We start from the raw sequence: 16,198 nt of genomic DNA, 5'->3' as shown, positions 1-16,198 counted from the left end.
AGAGGGAGATTAGAGAGTACTTTGAGATAAAAATCAAAGTCCAATATATCAAAATTTATATGATGCAGGGCTCATGCAGTGCTTAGAGGAAAATTTATACTTGTAAACACCTATATTAAAAGTAGGAAAAATTTCAAATCAGTAATGTGAACTTCTACTTTAAGAAAATAGAAAAAGAAGAGCAAACTAAACCAAAAGCAAATATAAATAGGAAGTAACAATGATTACAACAGAAATAAATGAAATAGGGAATTAAAAAACAATAGAGAAAAATCAACAAAAGTTGATTCTCTAAGAAGATCAACACAATTTGCAAAGCTTCATCTAGACTGCCCAAGAAAAAAGAGGACTGAAATTACTAAAATAAGAAATAAAGTAGGGGCATTATTACATTGTCACTATGGCTTTCTGTGGTGGTAAGATTTAGTTTCTTTCTCTTCCTCGTTTGCATTTTTGTTCTACCAGTGGGTTTTGTTCTTTCTTGTGTATTTGTGGTAAGGATTACGATTTTTTGGATTCCAGATACAGGACTTCCTTGAGTATTTCTTGTAGGGCTGGGTGTGTGGTGACCTCCCACAACTTTTGTCTGGAAAATACACTATTTTCCTCTCATTTCTGAATTATGGCCTTGCTGGATATAGTATTCTTGGCTTGCAATTTTTTTCTTTTAGTATTTTGAATATATCATTCCGTTTTCTTCTGGCCTAAGAGCTTCTGTTGAGAAGTCTGATGTAAATCTGATAGGGGCTCCCTTATAAGTGACTTGATGCTTTTCTCTTGCTTCTTTTAAGATTCTCTCTTTGACCTTGAGCTTTGTCAATTTGGCTATAATGTGTCTTGGAGAGGATCTTTTTGGGTTGATTTTGTTTACGGATCTTTGAGCTTCCTGGATCTAAGGTCCATGTCTCTCCCTATACCTGGGAAGTTTTCTATTATTATTTTGTTGAATAGGTTTTCCATGCCTTTTCCTTTCTCTTCCCCTTCTGGAACACCCATGATTTGAATGTTTGTGAGCTTAATGTTATCTGCTAGTTCTTAGACTTTCTTCATTTTTCAAAATTCTTTTTTCCTTTTTTTTTGCCCCCATGGGTTATTTTGAAAAGACTTATCTTCAAGATCAGAAATTCTTTCTTCTGCTTGTTTTAGCCTGCTGCTTAAACTATAGGTTGTGTCTTTTATTTCATTCAGTCCATCTTTCAGTTCCATGAGTTCTGCTATTTTAAGGTATTACTCTCTTTGTAAATTTCCTCCTTCATATCCTGGATTTTTCTTTCTCATTTCATTATGTTGTCTGAATATCTTCTTATCTCAGTGAGTTTCCTTAAGATTGATGCTCAGAATTCCTTTTCAGTCATTTCAGTGGTTTCCATCTCTACAGGGTCTGGTGTTTTGAGAATTACTGTATTTTTTTGTTGTTGATATTTTCTTGGGTTTTTGTATTTCTAGTATCTCCACATTGATATCTAGTCATCTGGTAGAGCAGTTGCTTCTTCTATTACTCTGGAGTGACCTTTGAGGTGAGGAACATCCCTTTCTTTTTCCAGTCTCCTCTGGTGACTCTCCTGTGTCAATGCAGTCAAGCGTCTGGTGGGCTGCCTGCACGGCAGCTGTGGCTACTGCTGTGGTGTCCAGCTGTTTTTGTGGCAGTTGTGGCTGTGGCAGTGGCTGTGGTAGCCACCTCCATGGAAGCGGTGCTTTCAGTGTGCTCCTTACCTGCTCTGGGGTGGGGGATGCTGCCCTCAGCTCTGGCCTAGGACTCTGGGTATGCTCTGCTTCTTTCCTGCTTCCAGGCAGACGGGGCTGCCCTTGGCTTCTGCCAAGGACCCCAGGTATGCTCTGCTTCCTGCCTGCTTTGGGACAGAGGGGGCTGCCCTTAGCTCCTGCCTAGGACCCCAAACATGCCCTGCTTCTTGCCTGCTTCTGGGTAGAGGGAGCTGCCCTCAGCTACTCAGTAATCTGATTATTTCCACAGCTTAGGTTTTAGCTAACATTTGTCGAAGTCATTGCTCATAAAAACCTTATAACAATATTACCAACTCTCTGTTATATATGATAATAAAGGAAATAAAAGTATTTTTTTAAAAAGGGCAATTCCTCAATTACCCTTTAATTTAATTTAATTGGCTTTGAAGTATTTAAATATACTTTAATAAAGTATATTTAATTGGCTTTGAAGTATTATTCAGTGAGAGAAATATCTCCATTTTTATATGCACACTTAGACCCAAGATTTTCTTTTTAGCTGATTCTGTCCTGTTTGGTCCCTCAGGAATTTTCCCAAATGTACTGAAAGGAACATTTTATCTGTCTTGTTCTAAAACAGCCAGGACTCAATTCTAGTTTATCTAATTTTAGTGGTCCCATTTGTATTAAATTCACTGAATAATCTATCTTCTTCTGCTCTACCATGCCTTTACTTGACTCCCATTTGACTGACTTCTGGCATAATCAGAAATGCCTTCTTACATGTAAAGAAAGACAACCCAAGAGTCAGATTCAAAGGTTTCTATATTCTCAATTTGCCTATTTTCAAGCTTATCTCAGTATTCAATGAAGTTTAACATCTTGACTCTTCAGAAATTTTTCTTCCTCACTTTCCCTATGAAATCAGGGCAAAATCTATACCTCCCAGAACTGTGGCAAGAATTACATGAGAAAACAAAGAACCCAGCATATAGCCTGACACATGAGTGCTTAAGAGGCCCTCGCTGTACAGCCACTAGTAGTTAGTTCTCCTCTAACTTTGCTTCAGCTCTGGGGTTGCTCTAATTTCCTAATTGCTATCTCCACCATTCCTTTACAGTGTCCTCTCTCTGTACTCTTTCTTTCCTCTGAGTTTCCTCCATATGTTCTTCTTTTACTCTACCTTCTTTTCGAGACTGTGTGGATGGACAGACAAAAGTAAACCTCAAGAGACCTTCCACTCTACAAGTTCTGCTTGTTCTAACATATTCTGAACAACCTAACCAATTCAAACATGTCACTCTACTTCTTACCCTTCCCTGAGGAGTTTTTATCTTCAGGATGAAATATAAATTAATGAATTAAAATGTAATACCTTATTCTTCTGCTCTTTTATGCTGGGTTCTTTACTTTTTCTTGTGTAATTCCTAATCTAGTAATAATCAGCTGGGGGCAGCTGGCATACCAGCATTATTTGTGAGGCTCTTAAAACAACATATGTCTATCCTATAGTCCTTATTCCTGGAGAAGTTATACATATATTTAGGGAGGCTTGAAAAGTGTGATGTCATTCAGAAAATAAAATAAATTCTAGAGAAGAGGAAAATCAGGAGAGGTAGCTTTCGAACTAGGTCTGGAAAAACCATGTAGGATGGGACAATAACCATAGCAGTGTTAGGGAGAGTATAGGTGTGTGCAGGGAATGTTACACAGTACAGATTATCAGAAACAGAATAAATATATAAAGGTTTCCTAGTGGGGAGTAATATAATCAGAGATGTATATTAGGAAATTTGATCTGGCTGTTGTATATAAGATGAAGTGAAGTATGGAGAACAGGAGCCCAGATACTGATTAGGAGGCTAATGCAGTGGTCCAAGTGATAAATAATGCAATCCCAAGGTGTACAAAATGCAATTCATTACTATTGGTAAGTCCTGTGTCCATTACTACATTTTAAGTTTCTTGAGTGTAGAAACATGACTATTTAGTATATAACTTATGTTCTATGATGATGTCATATACTATGTAGAAACATGAGAAATAACTAGTAAAATGTCCTTTTATTACTTTAGAATACATACCTCTTCATTGGGAAGGGCTACACATTCAGGCTGTAGTGGTCTTGGAACTGAGAGGGCAGGTCCTGGTAGAGATACATTTGACAGACGTCTCTTTCTTACTCCACTACAGTTATTTGGAATCTTAAAGGCACATCGTTTATGATAATTTAATCCACAGCCTAAATATATTTTAAAAGGTAAGGTAAGATTAAAAAAACTTTACTCTTTAAGTGTGATACATAACTGGTGCTTCTTTTATTTATTTTCTCTGGCAGCAATATCTACTCTAATTAAGAACCCGGATGACAGGCTAAGTGGAAGCTAAAAAATTCAAGAAGAATAGAAAACATGTAGGAAAGTTTATTTAAAAAGTTACGTTACCAGAGCAGTGATTCTCAAAGTGTAGTCCCTAAGGCAATCCACCTGGGAATTTCTGACAAGAAACGTAAATTACTGGGTTTCACTTCAGACCTATTAAATTAGAAACTCTGGGGCTAAGGCCCAGCAAACTATGTTTTATGATGTGTGGTAAAATTTGAGAACTACTGGCTTAAAACACTGGTCAGCAAACTGTGGCCTGCATACCAAATCCTTCCCATGACATGAAAATTATATGAAACTCAAGTTTCAGTGTTCATAAATAAAGTTTTACTAGAACACAGCCATGCCCATTTGTTTACATATTATCAATGACTAGTTTCACACTACAACAGCAAGTTAAGTGGCAACAGAGACCATATGGCCAGCAAAGCCTAAAATAATTACTCTCTGGCTCTTTACAGACAGATTATTGACCCTCCACCTTAGAGGACTGTTTCTTAGTCAGAAAAGTACACTATCATCCTATCCCCTAGCAATTCTAATTCAGAACAACTCTGACAATTTTTTTGATGTGAGAGACTTAACTTTTTAAAAAGATAATACAAAAGTAAGGAAGTTAGTATTTATTGAGCCACTACTTTATGCCAAATATTTTACCCATATTACCTTAGTTAACCATTTACTTTTCACGAAACCAGTGGGGTAGAATATACTCTATAGAGAAATCAATCCTCAGAGAGGTTTAGTAAGTTGCCCAAGACTATGAACGAGTAGGTGGCAGAGGTAGGACCAGAGTCCCGATCACTCCAATTATAAATCCTGGCTACTACCTAGTCACCAACTAATGACCTTGGTTTTCACTAATAAAAGAATGCCAATGTAAAATCCTATTTCAAATGACTACAAAAATTTTAGAACACATACCTTCACATTTCAGTCCTTGACGTACCAATCCCCAGAGCATCTCGCCACAATAATCACAAAAAGTAGGAGCTTTGTAAGAATGTACATAGAGAGTATGTGGACGAATCTGGAAGTCTTCTACTGTGGCCAAAGCTTTTAAAAAAGAGAAGTATTAAAATAAACCTTATACTTGTAATTGTGATGAGATTAAAAACACTCACCATGTTCATTTATGTCAAAGTACACAGAATCATTTTGTCTGAAAGTTTCATTTGACCATAAAATAAATTATTTTCAGCATTTAATGTTGTGATTTTTAAACTCCAATTTAGGAAGTCCATCAGCTTCAAATAATTTAAGCTCCAAAAGGAGGTCTGTAAATCTCCAAAAGCATTTTCTCATAATGACAAGATTGCAAATAGCTGTTAGGTCTATTGTACCTAACTAAAAACTGTTTAACTTATACTACACTGGGAAATAGAACACTAAAGTAAACAAAAAAAACCCCAAAAAACCCAAACAAAAAAACCACCATGGAACTTAACCTCAATTTATAGCAATGTTTCTATGGAAAAAAGACACTTGATTCTAACTTAGGATCCCAGGATAGGCTGTCTGTTCTCCATAGTCCTAACAGTTAAGAGAAAGAGACGACTCTACCCTCAGTGAAAACTAGAACAGTAGACACAAGGACTTTTCTCTCACCTCAACCTGAAAGTCATTAGTAGATATCCCTGTGGTCTGATGAAAGATCCACAGCAAAGAAGGAATAGATGTGAGCATGATGTCCAGGGAGGGCAGGGAGTGAAGCCCCTTAGGAGTGAAGAGGAAGACAAGGATTGGGAAGTATACAAATGGTTTGGGGTTGAGGTACAGAAGATGAGTGATCAACGTAGGAAGGCTGGATGAATGCGAGGATCAGAAATATAAGGTGAAAAGAGTGGGGACTAATAGGAAAGGTGATGGTCAGAGAGGATCTCAAGAACATACTCAAAGGTAAGTTTGGGAAGAGGGAAAAGTGGTAGCAGAACTCGACCCAAGGCTGGCCAGCTTGCTTCCTTTCTTCCATCAGTCTTCCTTTCTTGCCAAACAAGGACTATTGCAGACCTACTATGTGCATTATTATGGCACTCTTTCTTCCTTCATCACACTCGTCACTAACAATCTTACCCACATGCTGTTGGATGAGATGAGATGAGAAATAGTGGGAACTAAGAAACAAGAAATGGCAAGAATGGGTAAGATGGGAGATGGAGAGAGAGGTAGAAAAATGCCCAATGAGAACAAAAAGGGAAAGAACATTTTTTTAAGCCATGGAAACAACCAGTATTGTAGTTTCCTCTTCCATATCTTTATTATTTCTCCTTTTTTCCTTGATTCTCTTTTTTAAACCTCAATTCTTTTCTTCTATGATCTTTCCAGAAGTGATGAAAAGGGAACAGAATTTCAGTATAATTGTTTTATCTCTTCAGCTCAGAGAATAAAAGTATATTCCTCTTTCTGTTCAATTGATAATTACTTTAGCTTAGCAACACTCAAGTAATTCACAGTTTATTTTCCTTTGTCATTTGTGATATAACCTTCCTGAAAGTAAAAATCATATGGTAACCATCATTATAGATGAAAGAAGTAAGCAACTATAGTACAAAGACCAAGTATAATTGAACAAAGCATTTAGTGCAGAAAATGAGGCTCTTGGGGAGGGGGGTTGAAACAAAGTAAAAGAAGATATTTCCTTACCTGAAAGAACAACTTCTATTAGGTCACCTTCATGTATTTCATCTGCTGAGGTAATCAGCTGCAAAATATTTTCTGAATTCATGTCATGGCGAAAGAGAAGAATTTTATCATACATGCCAAAGAATCCACACTCTGGAAACTGGGAAAATAGTCCTATATCAGTATACCCATAGCTTTCTGTTTTTATAAGTAAATGTCTCAATTTTATGAAAGAATTTTAAATGTAGTGTTTTAGCCTAACACTGGTAACAACTCTATTAATATTTAAAAGATGAGCCATGTATTCAAGCATCGGTTAATTTTAAAGTTCAAAAATAGAAAAGTAAACTTACAAATAAGTAATCTTTGGTTATTTTAAAACATATGTCCCTTAGAAATGCAGGATTTCTATTTTGGTTATTGATAGAGAATATAATCTTGAGCTTACTGCTTCTCTATTCTTGGACAGCCTGAAAGATAAGCAGTCTTTCCCATTCTCTAGAACTGCATTTTCCATTATACGGTTAGCTACCAGCCACAGGCAGTTATTTAAATTTGAAATAGTTAGAATTCAATAAAGTTAAAAGTTTACTTCCTTAGTCACTATAGCTACATTACAAGTGCTCGACTGCCACCTTGGCTACTGGCTACCATACAGGACAGCTCAGATGTAGAATACTTCTATCATCCCAGAGGACCAGTAATTTTCAAACTACAGTCACAAGAGTGCTAATTACAATATTTTTACCAAATGCACCTACAGCCTCTAGCATTTATTTAATATCTTCTTTAAGTCTAATCACTGTTATTACAAGCACACGATTCATTACAGTGCCTTTCTTTTCAAAAAAACATTTGGCCAGGGTGGAAGACCTGTAGATTTGTTTACATATGCCTTATGCATCCTCTTCCAAGGCTTCTACATTTTGCAATTATAGTGTCAAGATACTTTGAGGATTAGTACAAAGGACTAAAATATGAAGGTATGTGTTCTAAAATATGAAGGTATGTGTTTGAAATTGTATGAGAGAATTTTAATGTTTTTTTTTGGGGGGGGGGACGGTGGCTAGCAGTACAGGGATCTGAACCCCCAGACCTTGGTGTTAGTACACTACGCTCTAACCAACTGAGCTAACTGGCCAGCCTATAAGGGAATTTTAAATACTTGCCTTACAAAATAACTATGTTTAATCTTTAAATCCACTAAAAAAAAAAAAAAAAGAGATCATCTTCTAAACTACCCGTGCCGTGGTACATGCTGCTCTAGATATTCCAAAATTCTTCAGTAGATTTCAGAATTGAAAATGCTTATTGACTTATTTTGGCTCCTCAAGGAATATCCTTTAATAAACTATGCAGTATGTCACTGGCCTGCATCAAACAGCCTAATATGAACCAGTCACACTAAACTGTAAATGCATTTATTGCAAAGGTGTTATTGAAGATATATGGTTCACCTACTTTATATGGTAGCTAATCACAGAAACTAATCATGTTTTCTTATTTGCTTTGTCCACTGGAAAAAGCATATCCAAATTTGTAGTCTCAGTGTAGGATTGTAGGGCAATCAGTGTAGTATTGTAGGACATGTGTTTTAGGTGCACATACTAACCTAACCTCATCTTATTTTCTGGCCTTAATTTTCCCATTAGAAAAATCTTGTATATATCTCTAAAGAATTCTCAAAAATTTATTTATGTTAAATTATTGAAAAAATTGAAAACAATTACTTAATTAGAAAGATTGGAGTTTATTTGTATTTTTAACCTGAGTAAACAACAGGAAAGTACAGAAATATTTAGAATTTTTATAATACTAATTGTCCTTTCAATTTTTCAGTTATCAATAATATTTATAAAACTTCAAAATCTGCTATAACATATATCTAACAGTATAAGAATTCTCAACTGAAAAGACTAAAAATCTAGAATCAAAAAATTATTAAAATTTTATTTAAATTTTAAAATTAAAATTTTACTAAATTTTATTAAATTATAATTACACTGGAGAACAAAATATCCTCATATCTTAGCTGCAACAATTCTTAAGAATAAAAAAAGACTCCACATTCCATCCTTATAAAATCTCTAAGAAAATATTTGAATGAATAAAACTGATTTTAAAAAGTCACACTTCTTGCCTATCTGCTAAATGTAAAATATTGGCACCACGGTTTGTAAAGAAAACTAGTCGTTATCTTCCAGGAGCTTACTATCTAGTAGGAAGGGGGAAGTAAACATAAATATTATATAACATGATGAGACAAATGAGAAAATTAAAATATAAACAATATTCTAGTATGAGAGAATAAAAAACTAACTGGGGAGGTGGAGTAGAGGGATCCAGTATGATATTTGAGCAGAATTATAAAAAAGAGAAGCTGGGTTTCCATAGACTGAATTGTAAGTGTCATAGTTGAGAAAGTACAAGGTAAATGGGACAAAGTTAAGTGGAGTCTTATGATGGAAGAATAAGGTGGGGGACAGTTGGGTAGAAAGAAGGCTAAAATGCTCAGGAGGCCTGACTGAGGCCTTACTAACATGGAGCCAACAGAGCTGGTTCAAGCTTTGCCAACTACTAACTACAGCACCTTAGGTAAGTTGCTTAACCTCTCTACATCAGTTCTTGTCTATAAAATGGAGATAACAGTAGTACTGGCTTTATTGAGTTCTTGTTAAAACTAAATTACTTGATGGCTATAAAACCCTCCACACTATGATCAATAAATACTAGTGGTTCGTATTATTATTCTATATCCAAGAGGGAGAGACATGGGGTCCCAGAGCAAGACAGCAACATGATCAAAACTGCATTTTAAAAAGATAAGGCTGGGCCGGCCCGGTGGCGCACTCGGTAGAGTGTGGCGCTTGGGAGCACGGCGGCGCTCCCGCCAAGGGTTCGGATCCCATATAGAGACCGGTCCGCTCACTGGTTGAGCGCGGTGCGGGTGCGACACTGAGGGTTGTGATCCCGTTGCTGGTCACAGTACGGGCGCGACACTGAGGGTTGTGATCCCCCTTACCGGTCACGAAAAAAGACAAAAAAGGAAAGAAAAAAATAAAATAAAATAAGGCTGACAGCAGTGTGCAGAGGAACCAGAACAGGAAGAGATCCAAGTAAGCTCCTGAAGAAAGGCTGGAGCTGTCAGTCAGGAAAGTGGCATCATGGTATAGATTTTATAGTAAGAAAATAGACCAACGAGGAATACTTCTCTATAGAAACTATCTTCAGTAAATCATATGAATCATTAATACTGTTTTGACCAAACCAGAAGTCCTGAATAATGACAACAAACACATTAATGAGAGAAGGAAAGCAAAATCAAAATAATAAATTTATGGCTTGAAAAAATATATATAAAATAATAAACACATGACCTAATAAATGACAATATCAATATAAAATTGGTATTATTAAGAGACCCAAGAGCAAGTAAAAAAATTATAGGGAATATTAAGAATATTTAACATAAGCATTGTATATCAGAGGCCTGGAAAGCTGTTGGTGATGATAAAGAATAAAGTCATTTTCTAGGATAGCAAATGTTTTTATACTGTACTCATCTACATGACTGACAAGTTACAGAGTTCCTAAGGGGAAAACTGTAATAACTAGCCTGTGAAAAACGGATTTCTGCTATTCACTATTGATTTATAGGTGTATTTGGTAGGATGTTTAAGAATTATCTGAAAGCAAGAGTCAGAACTAAATGAAGTAACAGAAAATGTGGCTGGAAAAAAAGCAAGAGAATATTAAATACTGCCACTGAATATCAGGGAAACACTGGCTAAGTTTTAAAAACATTAGAAGTCTTGAGGCATGGGTATATTAAAGATAAACAAGGAAAAGAACAAGGAAATAAACCATGAGTACACACTTTAAAAGGTCTAAGCAATTATACAAAACAAACAAAAAAACCTGCTAATGAATTGGATATAAAGGGATTTACTGTTCATGATTTTTAAAAATTCACAAATTAGGTTTTCAAGCAGGAGTGAATCCCTAAAACAATGTCGCAACTCTGGCCATATATCAGAATAACCTGTGGAGCTTAAAACAAAAGATGCTCAGGCTTTGTCCCAGCTTTATGGTTAAGGTCTGGGGAATAAGACATGGTCACCTAAATTTTAAATTTACTTTTAAAATATTATTCAGTGTTTTTATCAAACTGGCAACATTGTTGACTCCACATAGGTAACTGGGCAGCGAGGGCACAGATTTTGACTACTGAGCAACTAATTAAGCACTAATAAATCTCCCAGAAACCAATCTAATATTAATTTAACATCAATTTTTAGGAAAAGTATTTGATTGAAGAGAAGAATCTCAATGATTCTGTTTCTATATACAGACATAAAGCACTACAGTCTAGATGAGTCAGTGGGAAAATTACTCAATGTGGACTTGAATTTATTCTTACCTTTCATCATTAATCTTCAACCTGGAACTTTCTGGATATGACATACCAGGAAAAGCTGCCTTTTTGACATAAACCAGAGCAACTTTTTTCATTCTCTTTTTTTCCCTGTATTGTTATTAGTTCTGATTATCTTTAATTCAAACTTTCTGGGACCTTCCATTCTAGTAAAGGTCCTAACGTGAATATCCAGCAGAAATTAATAAAAATTTCTTCTTTCAGTTTGAGACCCCAGATTAGTAATGGCTGCCCAACACTGTTTTGCCTAGACAAAAAATGTAGGAGTAAACAGTAGGATGTCACCAAGTCATTGCAACACAGCTGTAGTAGAAAGAATGGGGTAGAGAAAACAACACAGAATGACAACTCATTTCTAGAAAACAAAAGATACAGCTGGGGGTTTTGCTCTATTTTGGCAGAACCCCAAAATTACACACAATCCATGTCTACAGAGAAAACATATTCAAAGAATAGACCAAAATCACTCCTAAATTAGGCTACATAAGCAAACAGTCTTCAGGTCTAGTAACATGTAAATAGTCAAAACTCAAACCAAATGGTTTAAATCATTTAAAAGCAGACAGGCTGCTTTGTCAGAATAATTTCAATTTTGGTAAATACCATTATAACTTAAAATGAATTGCTGTTGGCCAATTTCCTTTCTCATTCCAATTACATCTACTTTGTTCATTCAACAAACTAACACAGTAACAGTAGCAGTAGCATTACAGTGGTATCTTCTAAGCCTCTTGGCAATATGAAAGCAAGAAGGTGGGGAATTAACATTTATCGAGTGTAGTCAATATACATCAGAAAATTGTGCAAAATACTGACATAGCCTATTTTATTTAATTTCCTCAAAACTCTTAAAACAAGGAATACCAGTCTTTTAATAAGATAAACACCTAATCTCTATTGTTTATAGTTTGTCATATGTTAAATACTAAAATCAAAAGGCAAGAGCAAAGCAATTTGGCAGGCTGCTATATATGCTATGGTACTAACTAAAATTTAAAACTACAAAACCAATGATCTTTCCAGATTTAAAGAGATTTTAAAATCATGAGTATTACTATTTTTGAGCACTAATTATGTGCCAGACATTTTATTAAGGGCTGTACAATTAATCATTTTTTTAAAAATGGAGGTAGGTATTATGATCCTAGCTTCACAGATAAGAAAATTGAGGACTAGCAGTGACTAGAAAAGTTACATAACAAGAAAGTGGCAGAATAAAAATCTACACTCAGGATCTGTCTCCTTGATTCCAAAACTCTACTCTGTGATAATATAGTCTGCTATCTCTTCTTGGATTATTCTCACAAACAACAACAACAACAACAACAACAACAACAAAAACAAAAAAAACTAATGTAATTTCAACATTGGGAATCCACGAATGAATAATCACTGTAAAATGGGCAAGGCTTTTGGCCTATTCCCTAAGTACTGATTTGCTCTTTTGTAATCTGACTCTCTTGTAAGTGGCCTCCAGCTGTGGTCTGATCAGCAAATTTCTGCTTGGTGCAATCCCAGTTCCGCTTGCTGCTCAGATTTTTCTGCCTTCTTGGTTCTGATAACCAGTCCCATTAGTTCTTTGGATTCTATCAGTAGCTTATAAACCTCCCTTTAGCTTATAAACCTCTAGAAATCAGAGATCTCATTTGTTGTTAATTTTGTTTTAGAAACCGATAAAAAGATATAGGACTCATACATATATATACACACACTCTTAAAAGTTACAGTTTTACATGAATTGTTTAACTATATCCATTCTCATCATGGAAACTTTGTACTATTCTTAAAACAAACAAATGAAAATGCCCAAGCCAAACAAGAAATCAGTTTAAAAGATCTCAAGTACAATTTCACATTTACATTTTAATCTAGGAGATACTCATATTCCCTAATCTATTAAGACCCTTCTAATAGAGAGAAGTTTTCAATTTCTCTAAACTTCAGAAGTTCTATTTCTGCATCAGTTTAACTCAGGGTTTTTCAACCTCAGTATTGTTAACATTTTGGGCCAAATAATTCTTTGCTGTGGGGGGAGGGGGGCTCTCCTGTGCATTGTAGCAGCATCCCTGCTCTCTACCCACTAGATGCTCGCACCCAAGGTGTAACAACGAAAAATGTCTGCAGACATTGCCAAATGTCCCCCGAGGGTCAGAAATCCCTCCCCTCATCCCCCATTGGGTTGAGAACCACTGGTTTAACTTGATCTTATAGATTAAAATTAGATACTGAGACTAATCTAATATTTATATTTAATATTAATATTTAATATTTGTAATATTTGCCAATAAAATGGACCAAAGTCCTAATCCACATTCTTATATGGAAGAAGGAAAAAGTTCACTGGTGCCCTCAGGGAGTGAATAACTTTGAGAATTTCGGAGCATTCTAGAAGAATCGGGCCTTTTACACAATCATAAGAAGAAAGAGCTTTACAAAATATCTGACTAAACGAGTGGGAGCAGCTTGGGAACAACTAAGGCAGTGATACACAAAACAGGATGGAAAAGAATACTGGTGCCTATCTGCTCATTTCTTTCTCTTTTCAGCCCTGACAACCATAAATCATATTATCAATGAAAGTAATCAACAGCACAGATTATTTGTGGTATCATATTTTTAATAATAAAAGCAGGTAGAATGTGTCCTTTACCAAATGTCTACTGAATATAATTCATTTCTGAGGATAGAGGGATGAATTTGACAGTACCAATCTCAATGTATCATAACTGTTGGAAGGGTTTAAAAGCTTTGAAAAAGGGAAGCTAAGTTTTGGTTTATTCTAACAACAACAACAAAAGAAACTCCACCCCACTCCACCCTTGGGATATGTCATGAAATGGGATGAAATTCAGAGTGATCACTTTTGGTCATATCCAAGTCTTAAGCAAAGCTCAACTATAAATGATCTGTTGGTTGAAGAAATATTTCTTGGGGGAAAAAATCTTAGTGTATATGTTTTGTGTTAGCATTATTAGAATTTGATCCAGTTTTTAACTTATTATAAACCTTGAATCATTGACTGTTACGTATTTCTATGAGATTTTACCATACCCACCCTATGCTAGGAATACCAATTTCATTTTTTTCCCTAATTGAACACATGATACCTAATCTGTAATATTCCCCAATGTCATTTTTGTTTCTATTTTTACATATGTATATATTACAATTTTGAATAACAAAATCTATAAACCATTCTTTCCCCTTGTGTTTCCTTTTATTGATCTAAAAGTGAGTGATCTCACTGTCCAGAAGTTTGAAAGTCAATTCCATTTTATATTAATTTTCCCTTGAGTTTTCATATTTAACTTTAATCCCTGTGAAACTTATGTTGGTGTCAGGTATTAAATGGAAATCTATGTTAATGCCCTTTCAACTGCTTAAAACTGGTTTTCTAAACTCCATTTTTTGAAAAATGATTCTTTTTTATTTCCCATGCCTCCTTTGGCATATACCTAATCTATGTTAATGCCCTTTCAACTGCTTAAAACTGGTTTTTTAAACTCCATTTTTTGAAAAATGATTCTTTTTTATTTCCCATGCCTCCTTTGGCATATACCTAAAATGTACATGGGCCTATTTTCCTGTTTAAGTATTATTGTAGCTTTTTTCTCTCTCCTTTCTTACTTTTCAGATTTTTAAATTAATGCTCTACTACTTTTTCTGCCAGATAATCTTTGGAATAATATTGTCAAGGTAAAAAGAACCCCAATAAGATCTTCAAGGGGAAAAAAATTTTAATTTGGGAAGTAAAAGTTATACACGTCTATCAGTCTTCCTTTTTCCGGAACATAAGACATATTCATTTCACAAAGTCTTTTTAAAAATATATTACAAAAAATTCTGAAATTTTATTAACATTTGCATTTATCTATTAAGATAATTATCACTAAATACTTGCAATCATTTTTTTTCTAATGGAGATATTTACGTACTCTTGGTTAGTTTTCCTGTCCCTCTTGTGATATCAAAAGATCTTATATAATTTCATTTAACTGTTCCTATCCCTTTATAGGGAGCCTCTACAGTTGCTCTATAGGCTCTTTCTGGCAGTTTAGTCCTTGGGAATGTATACACAAATGCAGGGATATCTCAATTCCATATATTAGATATAACAGTCTAAGGGAATAGAAATACAGAAAAGCATGCTTACTCACTGCTCAACAATAGTAATTAACTGATTAGTTAAATCAGTTGAACTCAAAATTATATGATTCTAAAGTCACATACGCAATCACCATTAATCTAAAAAAACACATTATGCCCTCAGGAATATAATATACTATAATACTCTAATACAGAAATCACAGGTTTTCACATGCAGCCCAAGAACATAAGATTAAATAAATCACAGAATAGATATACCATTAACCTCTTATTTTCTGCACCAATAAAAGGAGCATTAGTAGAGCTAATAGAAAATAATTTACTCACATGGAAAGAAGGAATCAGTTGTCTTCTACACAGTAGAAAATAGCTTTTGACATGTGTATATTCCATAAGGCACAAAACCATATGTTAACATAAACTTAACTGGTAGTAACTTTCAGTCATTTCTAAATCACCACTGACTAATTCTAATATCTTTTAACAGACGGATCTCAAAGTATAGTGGTTTAAGTTTGCTTTTTTTCTTTTCGGTTTGGAAACCACTAAGATCAGATTAATAGAAAATATTATTGATAAGCTAACAATTATTGTCTGATTATAACACGCTAGGTGCTGGGCTTACCATTTTAGAAACATACCATTTAATACACATGTACATGTACACATACACACACACATGAAACCATGAGAGATTAGAACTGCTATTTTTAACCTCATTTTTCAGATAAGAAACCAAGGTTACACAACTAGTAAGTGGTAGAGAAGAACCCCAGTTTGGCCCTAAAATTCATGTTTTTAACTACAACATTATACTTCTTCCTACGAATTCCCTTCATTTATTTAACCAAGACATATTTATTGAGCACTTCCTGTGGTCATGATATCAGGCCTCATAGAGCCTACAGTTTTATGATGGATACATTCAAGTACAGGGACAATTACAATCAGCATGATGAATGTTAAA

General features: G+C 34.9%; 1 protein-coding gene across 1 annotated transcript in view; it reads right to left on the bottom strand.

Moving 5' to 3' along the window:
- PRKD3 (protein kinase D3) overlaps positions 1-16,198 on the bottom strand; it is a 68,889-nt gene that overhangs the window by 34,853 nt on the left and 17,838 nt on the right. Inside the window, exons 2-4 of the mRNA XM_008588247.1 lie at positions 6,711-6,849; positions 4,992-5,123; positions 3,768-3,925 (exon numbers count right to left, since the gene is read on the bottom strand). Of these exons, the coding sequence (XP_008586469.1) occupies positions 3,768-3,925; positions 4,992-5,123; positions 6,711-6,849 (429 nt within the window). The remainder of the gene's footprint in view (positions 1-3,767; positions 3,926-4,991; positions 5,124-6,710; positions 6,850-16,198) is intronic.

Source organism: Galeopterus variegatus, unplaced genomic scaffold (assembly GCF_000696425.1).
Source record: "Galeopterus variegatus unplaced genomic scaffold, G_variegatus-3.0.2 Scaffold4739, whole genome shotgun sequence".
NCBI lineage: Eukaryota > Metazoa > Chordata > Mammalia > Dermoptera > Cynocephalidae > Galeopterus > Galeopterus variegatus.
The sequence above is the reverse complement of the archived record's forward strand: the minus strand, read 5'-3'. Positions and strand labels throughout refer to the sequence as shown.